The 22,606-nt window shown below is 37.7% G+C and overlaps 3 protein-coding genes and 1 non-coding gene across 4 annotated transcripts; 2 read left to right on the top strand and 2 right to left on the bottom strand.

Annotated features, from left to right (window-relative positions):
* The first annotated feature begins 392 nt into the window (after positions 1–392).
* On the top strand, positions 393–1,940 carry LOC110790908 (uncharacterized). Its single transcript, XM_021995663.1, has one exon. The coding sequence runs from the start codon at positions 393–395 to the stop codon at positions 1,938–1,940; it is 1,548 nt and encodes a 515-aa protein (XP_021851355.1).
* A 4,226-nt stretch (positions 1,941–6,166) lies between these two features.
* LOC110790914 (CBL-interacting protein kinase 2) lies at positions 6,167–10,647 on the bottom strand. The gene is made up of 3 exons (XM_021995669.2): positions 10,260–10,647; positions 6,637–9,859; positions 6,167–6,518 (listed from the first exon to the last, which is right to left on the bottom strand). Exon 2 carries the CDS (start codon positions 9,447–9,449, stop codon positions 8,061–8,063), a length of 1,389 nt encoding a protein of 462 aa, XP_021851361.1. The 5' UTR covers positions 9,450–9,859; positions 10,260–10,647; the 3' UTR covers positions 6,167–6,518; positions 6,637–8,060.
* A 6,162-nt stretch (positions 10,648–16,809) lies between these two features.
* LOC130464641 (small nucleolar RNA R71) lies at positions 16,810–16,916 on the bottom strand. Its single transcript, XR_008925011.1, has one exon. It is a non-coding gene; the product is annotated as a small nucleolar RNA R71 (small nucleolar RNA).
* A 394-nt stretch (positions 16,917–17,310) lies between these two features.
* On the top strand, positions 17,311–18,929 carry LOC110790909 (uncharacterized). The gene is made up of 2 exons (XM_021995664.2): positions 17,311–18,190; positions 18,361–18,929. Exons 1-2 carry the CDS (start codon positions 17,311–17,313, stop codon positions 18,927–18,929), a joined length of 1,449 nt encoding a protein of 482 aa, XP_021851356.2.
* Positions 18,930–22,606: the final 3,677 nt, after the last annotated feature.

The following is a 22,606-nucleotide window of genomic DNA, read 5'->3' as shown; positions in this document are numbered from 1 at the left end:
CGTCCATCATCTTTAGTCCTAATATTGGAAATTAGGAAAAAAACAACGGAAAGACATCATGGCAATCACTCTGAAATCTGATATAGGTACATACTTGGGATCACCAATCTCGTTCTCCACCTCAAAAACAAAAGATTTTCAATTCCTATGTGATAAAATGACATCTAGAATCTCTTCGTGGAGTGCTTCCACTCTTACCCAAGCAGGTAAACTGATTTTGATCAATGGTATCTTGGCCTCACTTTGTAACCATATTCTATCCAGTTTCCTACTGCCAAAAAAAAATCACAAGTTCACTAGACTCCATGATCAAAAAGTTTTTTTGGAGAGCTAAAGGGAAGGAGCACGCAATTCACTGGCGTAATAAATTGATTCTTGAAAACCCGAAGGGGATGGGTGGACTAGGAATAAGGAATGTAGCCATGTTCAATAGGGCCATGCTTTACAAATATGCTTGGAGATGTGAGGCGCAGAAAGAGAGCATTCTGTCAAGAATGTATAAGGCAAAGTATGGTACCTTACCTCTACAAGCAGGGGGAAAGGGAGTAACCAAGCCACACTGGTCATGGGGGTTCAAAGGAATGTGCAAAGTAGCAATGGAGTTCCATAAAGGAATGAGATGGAAACTAGGGAATGGGAGAAACATCAACCCTGAGGGAGACTTATGGGCTGATAATCAGGAGGTTAAATTCAAGGCAAACACCAATGATCAAGTAAGGAAAGACTTTTCTAAGGTAGAAAGCCTGATTGACTGGAATAAAAGGGAATGGAACCAGAACCTTATATGGAACAATTTCCCAAGAATGGATGCACAACGAGTACTGAATTCGTACATCCCTGAGAATGGTAAAGATGATGAACAAAGATGGTCACACACAAAGTCTGGTCAATACTCGGTCAAAATGGGGTATGGTTTCCTAGTCAGTCAAAGTGATGACCATAAGAAATACCAAGAAGATAGCAAAATTTGGAAGACATTCTGGGTAATAAACACTCTACATAAATGGAAAGTCTTCATGTGGAAAGTTTGCAATAACGCTCTACCAACAAAAACAAACATCAATCAAAGAGGGATATATGTTGATCCCGTCTGTGTGTTCTGCAACAAAGAAAAGGAGACTGCATCTCATGTGTTTCGTGACTGTGAATGGTCATCAGGAATGTGGCAATCTTTCCCACTTGGCATTAACACTAGAGCTAGCAGCACAACAACAATCCAGGAATGGGTTAAAAACTGGATAAGGCAACTATCAAGAGAGGATGATCCCTACTACGATTCAACTAACATTTTCTTTGCAGGTTTTTGGGCGATTTGGAAGCACAGGAATGAGATCATTTTTAGGGGGGTAGAACCCAGCCCAATAACGATAGTAGAAACTCTCCATCATTGGACTAACACCTCACAAAAGGCAGCCCACAATAGAGTGGATCGCAGTGGAAGAACAACAACAACATCAACTAGGAATGAAGAGGAAAATACTGTTTCAATTGGCAACAACGAGATTGGGGAGACCACTTTATATGCAAATGTAGATAGTGCATGGAAGATGGACAAGAAATGCAAAGACAAGAACTATGCGGGCATCGGATGGAGGATATACAACAATATCACCAATACCACTATACATACAATGAGCATGCCCATAAGATGCACATCGGCAGCAGATGCAGAAGCAAGAGGAATACTACACTTACTGAAATGGCTGATTGAGCAAGAGCATAAGGAGGTAATTGTCAACACGGACTGCAGGGTACTAATCAGGTATATTGAGACAATCCAAGAAGCGCCAACAGACCTGAGAAATCTGATAGAGGATATCCGCAAATTAGGGAATAACTTTAGCTTCTGTAAAATAAATTTTACTAGTAGACAAGCTACTCTGGACGCCCACAAACTGGCAATCCAAGCTAGGATAACTAGTCTCCAGGAAAGCTTCTAAGCTTTGTTTAGTGTCTGTCAAAAAAAAAAATATATATATATATAATAATAATAATAATAATAATAATAATAATAATAATAATAATAATAATAATAAAAACAACTAAATAGAAATTAATAGAAATAAAATAGAAAATTAATAAGAAAACTAACATAATTAAACTATAAAATTATAAAACAAATAAAATAAATAAATTACGGAATTAAGACCTAAAAGCTAACAAAAATAGCTAAAAATGCTAAACTAAGCTATAAATAATTAAATTAAGAAACTAAGGAAAATAAAGATTAAAAATAGAATAAAATAGAATAAAATGACTCAAGTTATGCCTAAATTACTACCCTATGAGCGACATAAATGTCATCCATCACTCCCTTAAGAGCGCTAGAAATTTTCCAGCGCAGCTCTGCCAGCGCTTGAAATTTCCAGAGCGGGCAGATCTGCGGATTTCCAAAAAAAATTCGATTTTTAAAAACTCATAGCTTCTTCATACTAACTCGGATTCTTGCAAATAATATCACGGAATCCAGCTTTCCAATGCCGCCGATCTCGCATCAATGGGCTTCGTAAATCTCGAGTTATGGCCCAAAGAGTGGAGGTCGGTCCCTTTTGGCGAAGCCCAAGTAAAGCCTTATAACTTATTCGTTTTAAATCAGATTTGGGCTTATGATAAGTACATGGAAAGCTTATTCCAAGGCCTATACAATCATGTGATGTGCATGATCCAAATCATAATTTATAACACAGACTTTGATTTCGTAAGGACGTACCATTTGCTAAACGGGCTAATGAGCGTTTTCTAGGCACTCGTAAGCATTTTTAAATAACTTGGGTTAACATTTATATGTATTGTGCTCAATAAGTATGAGTTTGAGAAGTGTTATTGTTCGAGGTATGTTATTCTAGAGCCTGAAGGCAAGCACTAGGACATTGTGGCGCGTACATGTGTGTTGTAATGCGGACAATCATATTCTATCCTTTTATCTATGCAAACACATATTAAGCCGTATCGGGACGCGAATGCGACTAAATATGTGTCAAGTCTATTTTAGGAAACTTTCTATTTATGAAAGTTACTATATTTAACAGGTTATGTTCGGGATGGTCTCTTCAGTCAGTCGAGGGTCGTTCTTCAGCTAATCAGAGTGTTTTGTGGCGAGCGAGTTATAGTTTCATCATCGAACTCACCGCTTCGGGCCTAGGGACAAATGTAGGCGTCTACAGCCAGCAACCTGTACTGTTTGGGAATTCTGGGTTTGTTCCCGTGCAGAATTGCAGCAATATGACCTCAATGTCATAATGGATACTCCATATGTTAGACTATTCCATCTCCAACCCATTTAAAACTCGAAACTAATTGGTAGCTTCAGACTTTTCACTTCAGATAAGAGATTTTTTATCAATCCGTGGACTATGGACCATGGTGCACAGTGAGTATGGTGCACCATGTGCACCAAAAGAACACATGTGCATAAAAAAAAGAACATGACACTACGATAAAAGAACATGCAATATAATATTTTACTTTTTTGTTATAAAAAATAACATATTATTTCACTATTTATTAAAAATATAAAAAATATATATATCCATGTTCTTTTCACGTAACTAGATGTTCTTTTAATTATATATTAGGGCGTGTTCGGCGGTAGCGTTTGAGGTAGCGGGTAGCGTTTTGACCTAGTCAAGACGCTACTTGTAAAATATGTAAGTGTTTGGTAAAGTAGCGATTTAGGTAGCGGTTAGCGATTGAGGTAGCAGTTGAGTAGCTTTTGTCAAACGTTAAAATTAGTAGCGTTTAAGGTAGCGGGTAGCGTTTGACAAATTTATAATAAAGTTTTAAATAATATTCTTGCTTTTATTTTTATTTTTATAATATCAACCGCTACTTTTACCGAACACTCATATTAGTTACCGCTACTTTGACAGCTAACCGTTACCCGCTACTATTCACCGCTACTCGCTACTTTAACCGCTACCCGCTACTCAACCGCTAACCGCTACCCGCTACCGCTAATTTTGCCGAACAGGGTCTTAGTGTTCTTAATGTGCACCATGCTATGTGTGCACCATAGTCCACCTTCTAAATTGCGATTTTTTATATAAGAATGAAAAATAAAAAATGAAAAATGAAAAATGAAAAAAGGTCTGCTAAAAGACACCTGACCCTTACTGAGAGAGGGGAGGGGCATGTGGATCATAAAATAATCTTCCATGTACAGAATAACAGTTACCAGTGCCATATCATACATTATAATTCTACAAACAAATTATCTTCCTGTCTATAAACACATAATTACAAATCTTTGCCTGCAGAATAGTCAACATCTTACATTGACACGTAAAAAGGAACCTACGATAGAGAAACAAGGTGACTTTGGTGGGTTACATCGCAAACAAGCCATTCTGTTTCTGGCAATACAGATACGTCTTAAATGATAAGGGACATCAAGGGCACATACAATCATAGCAAAAATATATGTTCGGAAAGAATGGAATAGAGTGATCATACCTCCTTGGATTGTGATTAGCAAAGTGATATTTAGGGCGACTCCTATTACTGAACCTTACAAAAGAGTACCAGTTTCAAGTTTCAAGTTTCTATTTTGAATAAGTTCTTTGTAAACAACTTTATAGCCAAAAAATACTTTCATACTCATTGAGCTTCTTGATTCCTGTTCATAACTGGCTACGCTAAACCTCCAGGTCCGGTTAAGGAGACATCAGAAAGTACAGGTCTGGCCAACTGATGTCAACTAGTAGGATGGTCAAAACACCCTAACCAGTGGAGATTAAACTAAAAAAGGTGAATCCCTTTTTTTACCAGGAAGTTAAGGATTGTGTTCTGATTTTTGAACATAAGGGCGTAGGGAAGGATTAAGGAGTCTAAAAACAGCTGACAACAATACTTTGATCTCTTTTTAGAAACACAAGGAGTCAGGATGCAAGAGAACAATAGCAACTTGTATCGACCTTTATAGCAGAGGAAATCCTAGAATCGGGTGGATACATTTCAAAAACAGTGGGTTTGTCCAACCATGACAATACACTCATCTGCCTCATTTGCAGTGTCGAAGCTTATCTGAGCTAGATGCCAGTGTCGACATGAACAAAAAAACCTAGAAAGCATTACTTTGTCGATAGAATAATGGAAGGCAACCCTATATTAATACATGATTTCCACAGTAATAACTTCCACACTACCCTAGTATGGAACATGACCTGAAAGTGAACAACTCTTGACTCAAAATCCTCAACACAAAACTAGGCACATTTCTCATGGAGGTAGGGGTGTACCATTTAGATAGGATTTACAAAACTCGATAGCACTAAACTTCTACTTTGCACCCAAAGGATAAGTGACTAGTGGGAAATGCGACTCTCCGCTGAGTAGGAATGGAAAAGGAAAACTCTATGTTAAAGGAAGCAGGTCACAAGCTTAGGAGTAATTACAGGTCTCACTCCATTATAACTAACCCCACTTTTGAAATAAATAAACCATTGCCTACAAGACGCTGCTTGTCAAATACAAAGTGCTTCTTAAAGGAAAAGAAACACCGCATCACATGTAGAATCAAGACTCATGGCATATAACACAAGCTCACCTTGGTCAGATAAACCCCCAACTGCCCACCATTGATGGAAACTACATTAGTCAGCTTCTATCCCCTAAAGTGTTACCCTCTAGGATAAGCTAAAAGAAGATCACTAACAAGGAGCATTAATAGTTTGACAACCAAATTATAATAAACTTGAAGAACACATCTAATAGTGCTCAAGTCTTGGGAGGGCAGAAGCCTCCGTCAAAAACTGAACAACAGTTCAGTCATGTTTATAGTATGTACAACAAGCTAGCACAACCACATTCTTCGTAGTGTACGTAAACTCCTTAATAGCAGCAGGCCAAGATTCTCGTTTCACAATGCATTAGAAAACTATTCCTACTGCACTACTACGATTAACTGCATTCTTCATTTCGTCCCTCCTATCTCCCCACAACCAACACAAATTAACAAAAAATTAATTAAGCAACCAGACCACAACAATCAAAGTCCAAAAATCCATAACAACCATAGTACTCATATCGAATTTGCTTTAGAGAAACCACATTTATAGCAAATAACTTACAGCTAAACTCACAAAGTTCAAAACCTCAGCCATATCCGCCTCTAATTCCAAACCAAGATAAACAAAGAGAAGCACAGGCACAAACAAACATCATAGCATAAGTAGAAAATTGAACGATTTTATATCAGTAACAAACATGTGTATTAGTGTATATACATACGAAGTTGTAGAAAATTACAGCAATACATCAATTGAGTTATTAGCCAACAATCATCATAATCATCCTTGGCCTTAGTTACAGTTACCAACAATGCATCTTCTTCAAATTACCAGAAACATCATCACCACCAACAACAACAACTACAACAACAATACATACTATACTGCCTCGAAAAAGAATTAAGGCGAGCTCTTAGCTGTAGCAGCAGAGAAATAGTTCCAGAGATAGCGACCGCTCGCCATATCCACAATCGTCCAGAAACCCGAACCAATTGCCGACATTACCTTAGCCTTCAATTCAAACAAAATAAATTTTCAAATTAGTTCTAATAATCAATAATAATACCATAAAATCTAATTAAAACCCTAAAATCGGATTAAAAGAAGAAAATAGAGAAATTGAAAATACCTTGCAGGAAGACGGAGTAGAATCGGTAGGTTTAGGAGAATCGGGACGAAGATTGAGATCGACGTCATTGGAAGAATTGAGATTCTTGAGCACAAAGAATCCGGCGAGAGTAGCTGACAGAAAAATCAAAATGATTCTGAGTGGACACATTTGATTTCTGCAAATTTCACAAATTCACCAACCACCAGATGGCAGATAAGGAGAGAGAGGGAGATTAGGGTTTGATTGAAATTAGCAAAAAGGGAAAAAAGGAGTAATATTCAAGCTTCTGGAGTGAAGGAGGAGAGGGCGTGTGGTTGTTCAACGCTCGCTCTCAAATTGTCTCTTTCCCTAGAAAATTAGTTTACCGTGGTCTGGAAATTATCCGGTGCTAACAACCCTGTCTGGTGTAACTGTAAGAGCATCAATTGCGGATTTGCGGGGGATGATTTGGGAAACAAATTGTAACGAACTAATGATGGTGTAAGCCGCATAACCATTTAGAGTACGTTATGTTATGTTCGTCTTATAAGAATACGTTTACGAGATGGTATGCTTTGTATTATAAAATATTACTTATCTTTGTCCAATTTGGATTAGACAAAACAATAATAATTTGGATTTGATAAAAAATAATTCCTACTAAGGAAAATTTACTATTCGCACTAATTTATTATTGTTGTGTTTAATACTTATTGACAAAAATTATGAATAAAACGTATTTCGTGTTAGATTCTTTTTTGGTGGGATGAATTTTATTGTTTATCAATGCACAACTTTAATCATTAATATTATTGAAAGATTTTAATACATAAAATTATAAAGAGTTGGTATAAACGGCTTATTAAGCGTATCGAGACTAGTTATCACCTTAGTTTGTGTTTGTGCAATTATTTGTTAACATTTTAGTGGGAACTTCTTGTAAAGGTAGAAAAAATGTCACATTTGAGAACTTGTAAGCTAAATCTTATTTGAAATAAAAGATTTTTCGACTTGCACTATTCATATGCTCCATAGTTGGTATAGTCAATGTCCTGTGAAAGAATTACTTCGTACAGAGTATACGTGTATCCAATTTATTCAAGTGTTCAGTTTCACCTGTCGTGCTTTTCAATTATCTTAACATGGCAGCACATCAAAATTTTGCTTAAAGCTTAATACAAAAGTAAATACAAATGTAGCTATATCAAACATATTACACACACACCTTAATTATATATCCAAATACTTGCCTCATAAACAAGTTCTGACCCCTTTGTTGCCAAAGTATGAACAATCAGTTAAGCAGTAATAAGGGGAAGAAATCATATAAGCTCTTGAACGGAAAGAAAATTACTCTTTTTTTTTTGTTGACATACTCACCAATCATCATAACATGATAAAAGAATGAGACCTAGATGACTGCTAAAAATAAGTTTAAAGTAATTTCACCATCATTGCTACTGCTACAACTGCTCCTGGTTTTGTCTTGGTTGCTGCAATTGCAGCGGCTTCTGATTTTGTAATTGCTGGTGTTGTTCCCCTTGCCAGGCCCAAACAATATCTTTTAGGGAAGGCCTTATATCTTCCTTTACCACCTTCTGATACTCAAGAGTATCTCCATTGGCTTTTCTCATCTCTATCAGATATAGTGTAGAGGATACCTCGAATATTTCTGCATCGATTGACAAGACACCTTTCCTTCCTTCGCTAGTACCCTCGAACTTCAGTAATCCTTTGTCCATCCTCCTTACTTTTAACTTTAAGCTTTTAGCAGTTTCCATAAGCTTCGAGATAATGGTAGAAGCAGATTCTCTTGAAGTAAATCTTGCTTCCTTCTTATGACTACAATCTTCGAATAAGCCAGATAAATCAAAACCACACGAAAGGGATATGATATCAAATGCATTTAACTCAGCAGGTTTGATCCCATCTGGTCTGGTTTCTTCATTGCCAGTGCGGCTTCTGGAAGTACCTGGATCTCCATTGCTATGCACATCAGAAACTGTCCTGCTATCTGATTCAGATTGGATAGGCTTTGGAGACAAGTCCTTTTTAAACCAAGAACTCTCCCTTATCTTAGCAATTGTGACTCTAGTATCAGGGTTTGGGTCCAAGATCTTTCCTAATAGCCTGCGTGCATCCTTTGGAAACCAACTAGGGCATTTATATTCTGCTTTACCAATCTTTCTATACATCTCCATCAAATTTGAATCATGAAAGGGAAGAAAACCAGCCAAGAGAACAAATAAAATCACCCCACAAGACCAAATATCAGCTTTGGCTCCATCATAGCCTTTCCTGCTGATGATTTCGGGAGCAACATACGCAGGGGTCCCACAGGTGGTATGGAGTAAACCATCTTGTCGTTTAGTTTCAGCTAGAGCACTCAATCCAAAATCTGAAACCTTCAAATCCTCATTTTCGTCCAGCAGCAAGTTTTCAGGTTTCAAATCGCGATGATAAACTCCCCGGCTATGGCAAAAGTCAACAGCACTAATCAACTGTCTAAAATACTTTTGAGCAATGTCCTCCTTTAGCCTCCCTTTGGTCAGCTTGTCAAAGAGTTCACCACCTTTAGCATATTCCATCACAAAGTATATCTTACTCTTGGTCGCCATGACTTCAAACAGGTGAACAACGTTTGGGTGTCTAACCATTCCCATGACAGAAATTTCTCTCTTAATTTGATCCATGAGCCCTACTCTTAAAACCTTGTCTTTGTCGATCATTTTGATGGCCACACTCTGGCCAGTATGAATACCTCTTCCATAATAGACCTTAGCAAAGGTACCTTGACCTAGTAGTCTCCCCAATTCGTACTTTTCCATCAGTACACCCGACTTATGCTCCATGAAATATAATGGGAAAAAAAAGAAAAACTAAGACACAATATCAAGATATGAATCTCCTGCCAAGGATGAGTGTATACTATGTACAAAGCAGGAGAACTAGAATAGTTAATGAAAATCAACCATCCCCACAAAGATTGTGCGTGAATGCAGACGGCATCCAATTACAGTCAATCCCCTGAGGCTTAATATCACCAAGAGTCACAGAGTAGCGGCAAGGGTGATTGTCAGTCCAAGTTAGGATAGGCAAGTCCTTAGCCTCATAGACTAAAACAAAAGCCCCCCCAACAGACAGCCACATTATTTAGCATTCCCTAGAATGTCTCTATGCAAGACACAATCCAGAGAATGCTTAAATACAGTCCCAGAAAGCGAAAACTACCGAGATAAATTATCGACAAATTCCGGTAAAGCTGCAAGAAAAGCAAAAACAGGTCGGAAAAAAGTGGCAAATTGGTGACAAGCATATGTTAACAGAAAACAAATTCCAAAATTGAAATATTGCAATTCATCCATTACTGCAAAGAATTTGAAAGATCCTTATTCCTCACATTCCTTTAAAAGTTAGATACTGGATAATTGATAGCAGTGCTACTTGCAACAATTAAAAGAAATGACGTAATAATCCACAAATTTTACTTTACCAAATTAGATTATCATCCAAATTCACAAACAATTCAAGTTTAAATTCTAGAAAATAACATAGGCATCATATGCATAAATACGTTAAATTAACCTAAAACTTGGAAAATCGTAAAAGTCAATGATAAAAACACAGAAGATGAATTGGGGAAAAGAAAGTGATGAAATTACCTAAACTGTGAAATGGAGGAAGAAGAAGGAGGTAGGAGAGAGAAAAAAGGGGAGGAATTTGTTGGTAGATCTGACAGACTTCTTGGGGCCAGGTGTGTGTCAAAGGTTGCAGAGTCTTCGTGCTAAAGAAAGTCAGGCTTCTTCTTCTTCTTCTCTATATAATTTTCGATTTCCCCCCTTTTCCCCTTTCCTGTATGCTGCAAGCTGCATATACGTTTGGAAACGTATGAAGAAATAAAGAAACGTATGCAGGATTTGTTATTTTAAGTTAGCTACTCCGTACTTAGCTTTGCCTCCTTTCAACAAAAATAATAATAATAATAAAATAAAAAATAAAAAACTTTGCGGCCTTTGCCTTTGTCATGCTACGGAGTAAACTGGCTCTATGCGCACTCGATGACTCGAGGGTGTATACAAGAATTTTCGCTTATAATGAGGTTCAAAATATTAGCTATGTCTCTGTCATAAGATTATGCCACATAAGATTTCAAGTTATTTTATTATCTAGCTAATTTGTGCTCAAATGGCTAGCAGTAGTAACTTATTATTTAAATTTGTCCCACTTGTCAATTAATCATTTGGCAATTTTGTGAGCTAGTTGTCAAGCAAATTAGCTTGTTTAAGCTAATTTATTATTTTCATTTTAATGGTCTAGCTATTAGCTAGGAACTTTTACAAATTTCAAACTAGTCCCTAGCTACAACCATTGAAGATGTTCTAAGAAGCCTACTTGAGTTATACGGAATAAATTAGAAGCTTTTGGTTTGTCTTTCGATTTGACTCCAAGTCCGAAGTAGTTATTTCGTTTATTTTCCGTTGATGCAGTGTCCATACAATTTTTTCAAGAAACAAAGACAATTTTTTTATAAAAAAGATGGTATAATGGATCCTGATTCGTCATATTGAATAGGAAGACTTAGTATAAAGTTCTAAATGTTGGTACTATAAACCATACTACCTCCGTTTCAGAAAGTTCTTTTCGCTTTGGAAAATGTGTCCAAAGTATAAAAACTTTGACCTTAAATTTTCACTATTAAATACATCAAAAAGTTACATGTATGATCTTGTTAGATTGGTCTCGGGATGTATTTTCATAATATCAAATTTTTATAATTTTTTTACATACGAAATTGGATATATTAGTAGTTAAATATTGAATAGGAGTCCGTGCAAATAATAACTGTAAATATCTTTTTGAAACGGAGGTAGTATAAAATAATAGATCTGATCAAAATATTTGTTTAGCTCAAAAAAAAGTGTTTCTCAAAAGCAATATGATGATATTAATTGTTAGTCATTACTATTACACATCACTTTGGTATAAGATGATGTTACGCAGAGTTTAGAACCAGCCTTGAAGTTCCTTAATGAAAGAGATCAGCCTGAAAAAGCCCTCTATAAAAACATCATGAACTGAAAGGGGTTCATCTCATGTCCGAACGATCATCTCCCGTTGTCCTTCGATTTCACGGGAATTTCCTTCTCATTACCATACGATAAATGGTAGGCCGGTTCAAAATGTTAGACCCTTAGTAAGGAGAGGACTGAGACGACGCTGTCAATGGGATTTGGTTTATTAACTAGCATTCAGAAGAATAAGATAGTTTGTTTTTTTTTCGTCCTTTGTAATTGCAAATGGTTTGTTTTGCACATAATAGAAAAAACCGTGTAACATAATACTTGTTGCATGTCCAACTCCGACATATTTAAGCCATGTTTATATACACTTGATGCATGCTTAAATATTTACTACGGGGTAATATAGAAAACAAAATAGTTAAACAAATAAAGAAAAGGTTAACATCTGCTTAAATTTATTGTCTATTTGAGGAACTTTTTTTTTCTTTGTCCATTATGTATTTATTGTTTCTATGGCATAGAATTGACCAGTTGTATTTGATCCTAAGCAAGATGGGCCAATCCAACTAATCCCATCGGGACATTGTGTTGTACCCGTATTTCGTGGTTTATATGCTCATGCATTCTCTAAGCATAAACACCACTACTTAATAAGTGTTGATTTTATTTTTGTGTTTTAATGTTAACCATAAATAATAAATTTAACTCAAAGTACGCTTATCTATATCTAGTATTTTAAAAGCAAAATCACATTTGATTAGATGACACGTGTCATCACATTTGATTAGATGACACGTGTTATCCATTGTTTCCTCCATCAATTTGGTTTTTTAATTTTATTTTTTCTTTGTTGTTTGATATATTATGCAACTCCAACCGCCTCCCTCATACAACATCAATTCACCAATCTATTAATTCTGCATCTTCCACTCCATCTTCCCGATTAACACTCAATATTAACACACTATTTAATTTACATATATTTTTTCAACCTTCAAAATTTACCTCTATTTAAATCATATATACTCTCTAAAATCACAAGCTCAATAAAATTAGAACTTAAAAAAATACACTAATAACCAGTATACAACCGCCCGTTCTTTGAACGGGCTCAAAAGCTAGTTATAGTAATGAAGAAGTTGTGCTCCAAGCAACTATGTAGTATAAATATCTGTTACTTGTATTTTAGACCTCCCAATAGGTTTATTTAACGGGTAAGAAATCACTTTCTCTAGAGCAAGCCTATTCTCTTGATTTTCTGCGTGTTAATATTGACAAAACAGATGAAGGTCAGACAGAGTTCCATTTACAGGTGGATGGAGCCTGGAAGAAGAGGTGTCGCAGAGCAGGCATGGGGTGGGCCCTCTCTTCAGCTACTAATCAGTGGGATTTCGATATGGGAAGCGCTGCAGTTGGAATGGCTCTATCAGCCTCGCATGCTGAGGCTCTTGCTTGTTAATATGGAATGAAATGAACTCTTTCCCGTTCAATTTCCTCCATCTTCGTATTCACTGATTCTACAAACCTTGTTAATAATCTGCAACGTGGAGGCCACTCAGACATTAGTCAGGCTTGGATAATTTCCAAAATCCTTCACCAAGGAAAATTGTTTCACAAATGCATCGTATACAAGGTGGAGAGAGCGTAGGTACACCAAGCTCACACACGCGCTAAGTATGTTGTTATGGACGGGATCGTTTGTACTATGCACCTACTGGACCCTGATTAGATTTAATGTTTCTTGTCATTTTTAGTTTTGTTGTGTAGCACTTTTCTGTTTCTTGTTCACTTATCCTATGTCAAAAAAAAAAAAACCCCATTCCCCGAACAACAAGCTACTTAGCTAGACCTATAATTTAACTATTGTGATCCACGACCACCCCACCCCACAGCACCCGCTACATATTTCCTGGTATGTACATGATCTGATCTATCAAGTTACGTCAAAGATGGTAGTCAATTGATGTGTGGTTTACATTCGGGCGTAGACTTCAAATAAATAAAAATTGTAAATAATCACCCAAAAGGCTGATAGTTCAGTAGGAACACTAACAAGAGGGGGGGGTGAATTGTTTTAAGGAACTTAGTACGTTTCTTGCGGAATTTAAACGTTAAAGGAACAACGATCAATAAACAAGAAGAATGTGAAAATGAGGAACCTTCTTGACACTAATCAAGAAGGAAAACCGGCCTCAACCTCTTTTATATATTGCAATGCCTCGAATAAAATACACTCAACAACTCAAGTTCCACTTGAACACGAGTTCCTCACAGCAATCCCCGTTGATTACTGTGCTTGCTCCTTTCACACTCTCTCACTGACTTGACTCTAAGTCACTTTAAGGATCACTCAACCCTTACACTCAAAACTCAAGGATCACTCAATCCTTGCACCCCACAACTCAAGGATCACTCGATCCTTAACCCCACAATTACAACTCGAATTATGAAAACTCAAGTATTTAATAAAGCTTATGAACAATAAAGGAACTTTGAGGAACACGCTCTTTTGTAAACTGACTTTTATAAAAACTCTTAAGTTCTTTAGAAATATTGTACGTTGTTAGTTGTGATTTTAGAAATGAAAACTCTTCTCCTTTTATAGAGGAGCTTCCTAGGTTAGTTTCCCATGTTCCCCTCAACTCCCACTAACAGTTACTGGGAGCAGTAACGTGCACGTTGTTAGGTTATGATACATATGAATAAACATAAATCATGCGGAAAAACCATAAAGACAGGAAACATATTATTTACACATAATCATTTAGCATAATTCAGATGTATACACTTCGTAGCGTGCCCTCCCTAGTTGCGTGATGAATCATATTTATATAGGGTATTCTTGGCTCATTTAGGTTGCATTTCTAGACATTTGTCTCATTTTAGTTGCATTTAGAGTCATAATTGCATAAGTCGTCGTTATTGTACTCTATTACGCTCCGTCTGTGTTTTCTTTAATATTTCAGGTGATTTTATGATCATTTGGATGCTTTCGGAGTGTTCAAAGTTGATTTGGATGATGAACGGATAGGATGTTGACTTGAGGATCACTACATGTCTCTAGAAATAATTTTGAGTCAACAACGAAGCTAAACGTTATTTTTCTAAGCATCAAATCGGACAAGCGTTCACTCTTTTGATGATATCTCAAGTTCTACATATCGAAATGAGACGATTTTGATTTGGCTAGAAAGTAGACTTAAAGAGCTTTCCAACGATAGGTCACACGTCCCTAGGAGAATTGTAGAACGAGAGTTATGACATAAACAAAGGTGACACGAATGTGAGATGCGCCCACAGCCCACAACGCTGCGCCCTCATCTCACAACGATGCGCCCACATCCCCTTAGCTGCGAGGTACCTGAGCGCGCTGCGCCCACATCACTCCCTCGCTAGCATTGCCAAGCGCCTGACCTGCTCACAGCGATGTGATGCGCCCACAGCGCACATTTTCTTCTTCGATGCGCCCACAGCAACATCGCTGCGCCCACATCTCACTCACGCTTCACTAAGCGGTTGCTGGCCTGCTCACAGCGCAAGGCTGCGCCCACAGTGCGCCCAAGTCGACGAATACCACATTGCGTACGTCTCTCTCGCCGTCGAGTTTTTCAGCGCCACGTCATCACGCCATCGACCAATCATTGACGACTTCTATTTTTATTTTCTCATTTATTTATTTATTATTATTTCAGAAATAGGAAGCCTATAAACATGAAGGGAATTATATTCCTAGGTCTCTCTTATGTTATTTTTTTCCTTCCTTAGAATTCTTTGAACGATTATTTTACTTTTCTCTTTTCATTGTCGAACGCTTTTCTGATTTCATTCATTCATCAATCTAAGGTAAATTCATAATTTCTCTTGCTTTAATTCAAATTTATTATTTTTGCTCCTTAGATTAATTCGTTCGTTGATTATGAATTCTATTCTTATTATTTGTTTCATGATTGTTAAATTAATTATGAGCGAGTAGTCTTTTTCTAGGGCTAAGTAAGGGAAGCCATGTTAATACCATAATCGTTATGCATTAAAGTTCGTTAATTTATAGATTATGATTGAGTAATTCCAATTGATTTGTTCTTAATCGTTGATTCACGTTATCGGCCAATTTCATGGATTAATTATCTAGCTAATAGGAATTAGAATCGAAAGATCGTGTTTTTAGAGGCTTTGTACAATTGGCAATTCTGATTATGTTAGCGATCGTACTGCATATGTTGAATTGAAAGTGTTAAGACCCGACCGTAGGATTAGCATGTACTTTAATTACTCGGCCTAGTTTATTCGTTGTCGAATTGAATTGTGTTATTGGATTGGTATAAGCATGGTGAACCGAACAGACGCCCTAGACCTTTAATTCATTGATAAATTACGCATTTTTATTATTGATTTAGCTTTACTAGTCAATACTCAAAATTAATTTTCGTTATTGAAATAGTTCGTATAATTGGGCAAAAACTAATAGAACTTGTCTCCCTGTGGGATCGACCCGTATTTGCTAAGTATCTGCTAACAACAGACACCGTGCACTTGCGGTATCACTTTTTAATCTATCAAGTTTTTAGCGCCGTTTCCGGGGAGACGGCTAGATTCTATTAGTTTTAGTTTGATTATTTGAACTGTTTCCATTGTCTCATTGGAACTCTCAGTTCCAATAGAGGCAAATCTCACTGCGTTTTCTTTCGTTGTTGTTTATGCCCAGGTCTGCCAGAACGGGTACCTTGGTTCCTCCCGATCCCGATCTCGGAAAGACCCTTCGTCAACTGAAAAAGCAACAGAAAAAGAAGAAGCAGTCAGGGTCCCAAGACTCACAGACTCCACCGAGTCACACGATGTCTAAATCCCTGAAATCATATGGGGTTCCTTCCTCGAATAGTGTTCTGACTGGGCTCATAATGCCAACTATTGATGCAGTCAACTTTGAGATTAAGCCCGCTCTAATCTCCATGGTCTCACAAAGTCAATATGGTGGCCATCCATCTGAGGAACCCACCAACCATTTGCAGAGGTTCAACCAACTGTGTGGTACTATCAAGCATCAAGGGGTCACTCAAGACCAATTGAAAGTCATGTTGTTTGGTTTTAGCCTTCGTGATAAGGTTAGACATGGTTGAATGATGTCAAGGAGACAGAGGGGAGTGCTATTTCGCAGGCCTTTCTAGAAGAATTCTTTCCACCCACCAAGACTGCTGAAATAAGGCATAAGCTGACTACATTCACTCAAGAACCTGGTGAATCACTTCGAGAAGCCTGGGATAGATTCAAGGCTTTTCAGCGGTCGTGTCCGCATCACAACACTGAAAAATGGTTCTTGGTTCAGATTTTCTACCATGGTTTGCAAGATGAAACAAAGAACACGGTTGATTCTGCTGCTGGGGGTGTTTTTCTTGACAAAGAAGTGGATGCATATTATGATTTTCTTGCCAATTTAGCTGCGAACCATTACAACACCACCAGAACCACATCTAAGAAGGGAAAATTGGATGTCGATGCTTATGCTCTATTGTCCTCACAAGTGGAAGCCTTGAACCTGAAGATCGATTCTTTGAAGGCTCCTCAGTCTGGTACTCCCCCATTGAGTATCAATGCTATGTCTAGTGTAGCTCCAGTGACAACTTCTTACTGCGAAGTATGTGGCATCCAAGGTCACTTTGGTCATGAGTGATCTTATAGTTCGCAGGATACTACGCAAATGGAGCAAGTGAATTCTTTTCAACAGAGGCAACCCGATGACCCATATTGCAACTCATACAATCTAGGTTGGAGGAATCATCCAAATTTCTCATATCGGAGCAACAATGTTCAAAACCCTCAACCCCAGCAACAATGGTCACAACCACAATTCCATCCACCTCAGCCACATGTTGCCAGGCCTCCATTTCCACAAGGAGCCCAACATAATGCTCCCCCGGGGTTTAATAGACCCCCGCACCAAGGCTATCAACAACCTCCTCCTCAGATCAATGCTACTCTAGAGCCTAACATGGGTGATCTGTATAAGCTCATAGCGAATATGCACAAGACCTCTGAGATCGCTCAAAAGAATCACGATGAGAGCATAAAGGAGTTGAAGAATCAAAATAGAATGTTGGAAAACCAAGTTTCTCAACTCGCTGATACTTTGTCAAAAAGGCAACCGGGCAAACTTCCAGGGCAATCTACTTCATCTCAAGATTACACTAGAGAGAGTGCTTGTGCTATTGTTCTTCGGAGTGGTACTACATATGATGCCCCCTCGGTACCTACTGATTTTGCGGATCTCGAAAAGGGGAGAGAGGAGGCTAGAAGAAAGAAGGAAGAAGTCAAGGAGAAGGTTATTGATGATTCTCACCCTTTTGTTCCTCGATTGCCATTTCCTCATCGACAAAATAAGTCAAAGGGTGATCATCAGTCTAGTGAAGAGGCGTATGTTGAAAGAAAGATTGTGGATGTAGAGGTCGAAACCCCGGGTGTTGAGGATGAAATAGAGGAGAAGGAGAGCGGCAAGGAGAAGGTTACTGATTCTCCCCCTTTTTCACCTACACTACCATTTCCTCACCGAATGCAGAAAACAAAGGTTGATCAGCGATTCGGTAAGTTCTTGGCTATGGTCAAGAATCTTGCGGTAACGATTCCTTTCACTGATTTAATATCTCAGATTCCTATGTATGCAAAATATTTAAAGGAATTAATCACTAAGAAAAGGGATTTTGGTGGTGTAGAGAGAGTGGCTCTAACTGAGGAGTGTAGTGCTATGTTATAGGTACTTTATTCATTGATAAGGCTCTATGTGATTTAGGTGCTAGTGTGTCTGTCATTCCCCTCTCTATTTATAAAAAGTTGAACATGGGAGAATTAAAATGTACCACCATTACTCTTCAAATGGCCGACCATTCTATTAAATACCCCTTAGGTGTTTTAGAAGACGTCCCCGTGAGAGTAGGTAAATTCTATATTCCTGTAGACTTTGTTGTGCTTGACATAGTAGAGGACACCCAGATTCCAATAATATTAGGAAGACCATTCCTTCATACCGCGGGGGTAGTTATTGATGTTAAGAAAGGGAAGCTAACCTTGACTGTAGGGGATGACAAGGTGGCCTTTAACCTGTCTCATGTGATGAAAAGTCCAATGCAAGAAGTGTCTTGTTCTTTGAATACCTCTATTGCTAAGTTGCCTCATTCCAGTTCTAGAAATCTTTCAAATATTGCATTTGGCTTGAAAGGGTTTGCAGGCGATGATGATCCTGGAGATGTAGTTGATGCTAGTCCAAAATTTGGAACAAGAGGTTCGGTACTCGATGGCACCGGGTTTGGTGCCCCTGATCGGTGAAGTTGTAAGTTTTCTCTTCCCCTCACTTTGGTTTTACTGTCGTGTTTTGTGCAGTGGGGACACTGCATCATTCTAGCTTGGGGGAGGGATATTCTATCCTTTATTGCTTTCTTAATTAGTGTAATTTTATCGCTTTTGTAGGTATTGTACGCTTTGTACCATCCATTAGGGGTGGGAGTTTACGTGCAACGAAAAAAATGTACTGCTTTCCTAGTATTATTGATTAGTTTAGTTGTTTTTCTTTACTTGCATTGCATTCATATTTCCTTATACCCTGCAAAGTGAATTTGACTTTCAAACCATGTTCGAACTTTATTTGACTCTCTGGAGCTTCTCTTGAACTTAGCTATGATTCTGAAATTCAGTCGGTTGTGCTATACATTGATAACTGCTTGACATTGTGTGAACCAATTGAATGGTATGCGGTAAGATGTTGGTCTCGTGTCAAGAATAGCTAGCCAATTACCTTGTAGGTCACCTTACTATGTGTTTCTGTGATTGATGTGACTTGTTATCGTATGATTTTGGCTTGAGATTCATTAGTAGCTTAGTTGTATCTCACGCATGCCGCGTATGACAGAGGCCATTCTGTTAGGAAGCCTTCAGACGAATTTAGAAACATCAGTTCCTCCCTTTCATACCCATGTTGTAGCCTTGTCCGTTTATTCGTTTAACTCCACAAATTGAGCCCTATTAGCCCCGTTGGTTACTTGTCCCGAGTCTAGCTTGGGGGAGCTTCGGTGTTCGTAATGGTTTCATTGATGTTGATTGATTGGCACACTAAGCCAATAGATCGTGGTTCGAGGCTATGTTTGGATTTGTGGTTCGGAAATGGTGCATATTTTTGATGGCACCCAAGCTTGTAACAGTTAGTATTAGATTTATTTAGGTACTTTTGATTTCATTATTTTATTTCATTTCAAAAAAAAAATCAAAAGAAAAAAAACAAATAGAAAAAAAAAAGAGAAAAAAAGAGAAAAATCAAAAAAAAAAAAAATCAAAAAAAAAATCAAAAAAAAAAAAATTCCAAAGAAAAATAAATATGTTTTTCGTTTTTGTATATAGTTTGGAAGCAGGGGAAGGGGAATGAAGAAAGATCATTGACATTATATTATGTTTTTCCCCTTGGTTATAACTTGGTTGATTGTTCGAGTTTCATGGTTCGATGGAGTTAGATTTTCGGCATTATCGCCGACGCATATAGTTCACCTTTGCTCCCCAAGTTGGACCTTACTCTCACTTTTTCCCAAATTATATCCTACCCTTCCTTTTCACCTAGCCCCATTACAAGCTTATTATAAAGAACTCTTGATCGGCATGTTTGTTTTGTGATTGAGTGAAAATTGTTTCTTGCTATTGTCATCTTACCCCACGTTGCATCATATATTTATATTCTACAAGGTATGCGACGACGACTAGCTTGATTGAGAACAGTTTATGGCTAAGCTTGGTTGTTTCAATTGTGGATCATGATGCTTTGTGGTTCTATTTGTATCCGAGCTAGATTTCTGTCTTAATAACGTTGTTTGATTGTTTGCCCAAGAGTTAAGTAGGTTTGTTCAGGTTCAATGAAAGTCATGTGCGTCTCATTTCTCTGTCTTCGGTCTAGTGTTGCTTGGGGACAAGCAACAGTTTAGCTTGGGGGAATTTGATGAATCATATTTATATAGGGTATTCTTGGCTCATTTAGGTTGCATTTCTAGGCATTTGTCTCATTTTAGTTGCATTTAGAGTCATAATTGCATAAGTCGTCGTTATTGTACTCTATTACGCTCCGTCTGTGTTTTCTTTAATATTTCAGGTGATTTTATGATCATTTGGATGCTTTCGGAGTGTTCAGAGTTGATTTGGATGATGAACGGATGGGATGTTGACTTGAGGATCACTACATGTCTCTAGAAATAATTTTGAGTCAACAACGAAGCTAAACGTTATTTTTCTAAGCATCAAATCGGACAAGCATTCACTCTTTTGATGATATCTCAAGTTCTACATATCGAAATGAGACGATTTTGATTTGGCTAGAAAGTAGACTTAAAGAGCTTTCCAACGATAGGTCACACGTCCCTTGGGGCATTGTAGAACGAGAGTTATGACATAAACAAAGGTGACACGAATGTGAGATGCGCCCACAGCCCACAACAATGCGCCCTCATCTCACAACGATAAGTAACACCTCGCTATGGCGGAAACCTACTACTAAGATCGATGTAAAGGATATCCAAGTAAGTGTTATTTTGGCATGGCACCTTTTAACTCAATTTTTAAGTTTGGAACTTAAGGCTCTTACTATGTTGGTTAGATTTTAAGTGAACTAAAATCCTTAATCATGCAACATAATCAAGCCAGAATCTCATGCATATTTAAGACATATTTAAAAGCAATAAATAACTTAAAGCATGCATAAGATAATTGTGATCTAGTATGGCCCGACTTCATCTTGAAGCTTCAACTTCAAAGTCCGTCTTGAAAATGGATTGGAAACTCCGTCTTGAATTTCACCGTGGGAGGCGCCATTTTCTTCAACTAGGATAAGCTATAATTAAACTAATTACAACTATTTGATGGTATGTAGACCATATTTGAATTGAAAAACAAATTTGGTGCTTTAGACCAATTACATTCAAATTAATGGTACGCAGACCATATTTTCTATCCTATTTGGGCCATACTAGTCACTTCATAACCTGCAAAACAGTACATATACAATATATACCATTCACCCATTCATTATCATGAATGGCCCACATAGCTGGTTAGTAAAAACACGTTGTTTGCATTACATAAATATTTGCAGTAATTAATTAAGGGCACCAATAATCTATCAATTATTCAGTCCTTATTAATTCTAATCAAGTTGTTTAACCTTAAAGAATTTGTAGACCTAATCAAAAGTTTATGACTAAAAATACTCTCACTTAAACCAATAACTTTATATGCTTTACTAATTTTAAACATAAAAATGTATTTCTACTCTAACCGGGAACATACAAATTTAATTAAAATTTAAAGCTCATATAAAATTATAATTGAATCCATTGATTTAATTTATTTTTTAGTTGAATTAAATAAATTTAAATTAATTCAAGGTTTAATTTTAGTAAAATAATTAGTATAAATAAAATTTATAATAATTATAATATTCAAAATTAAATCCGAGAAAACAATTTAAATAATTAATTTTTAAATTTAATTAAAATTATTTCCGAACTGAAAATTTAAAATTAAAACGAAACACATCAATACTTTGCAAGACGAGGCACTTGGGCTTGCGCCCAAAACCCATCGAGCTACGAGGCCCATGCCCCGTGCCTATTGATCGTCGCACATACCCCGCACAGCTGTACGCACTCACGCCAAAGCCACACACACACGCAGCCCTTGCGGGCTACGCGGCGCGCAGCATTGCTGCGTCATGGCTGCTGCTCCTTGGCGCGCATGGTGCGTTGTGGCGCAGCGTGCTGCTGCCCACACGCATCGTGCTATGCCGTGTGCCCATGCCCTCGCTCATCGCCCTACACGCACGCCTAGGCGCAGGGCCTTGCGTGCCGCATAGCTCGTCGCTCGCTGCATTCGTACCGCACGGGCGATGAGCTCCCTTGCTCGTCGTCGCGTGCCCGCACTATACAACACCCCTTAAGGGTAACACGTAGCTTTCATTCCTTTGTGCGTGCAAT

This window comes from Spinacia oleracea, chromosome 6, assembly GCF_020520425.1.
Source record: "Spinacia oleracea cultivar Varoflay chromosome 6, BTI_SOV_V1, whole genome shotgun sequence".
Lineage (NCBI taxonomy): Eukaryota > Viridiplantae > Streptophyta > Magnoliopsida > Caryophyllales > Amaranthaceae > Spinacia > Spinacia oleracea.
This window is presented reverse-complemented; position numbering and strand designations above follow the sequence as displayed.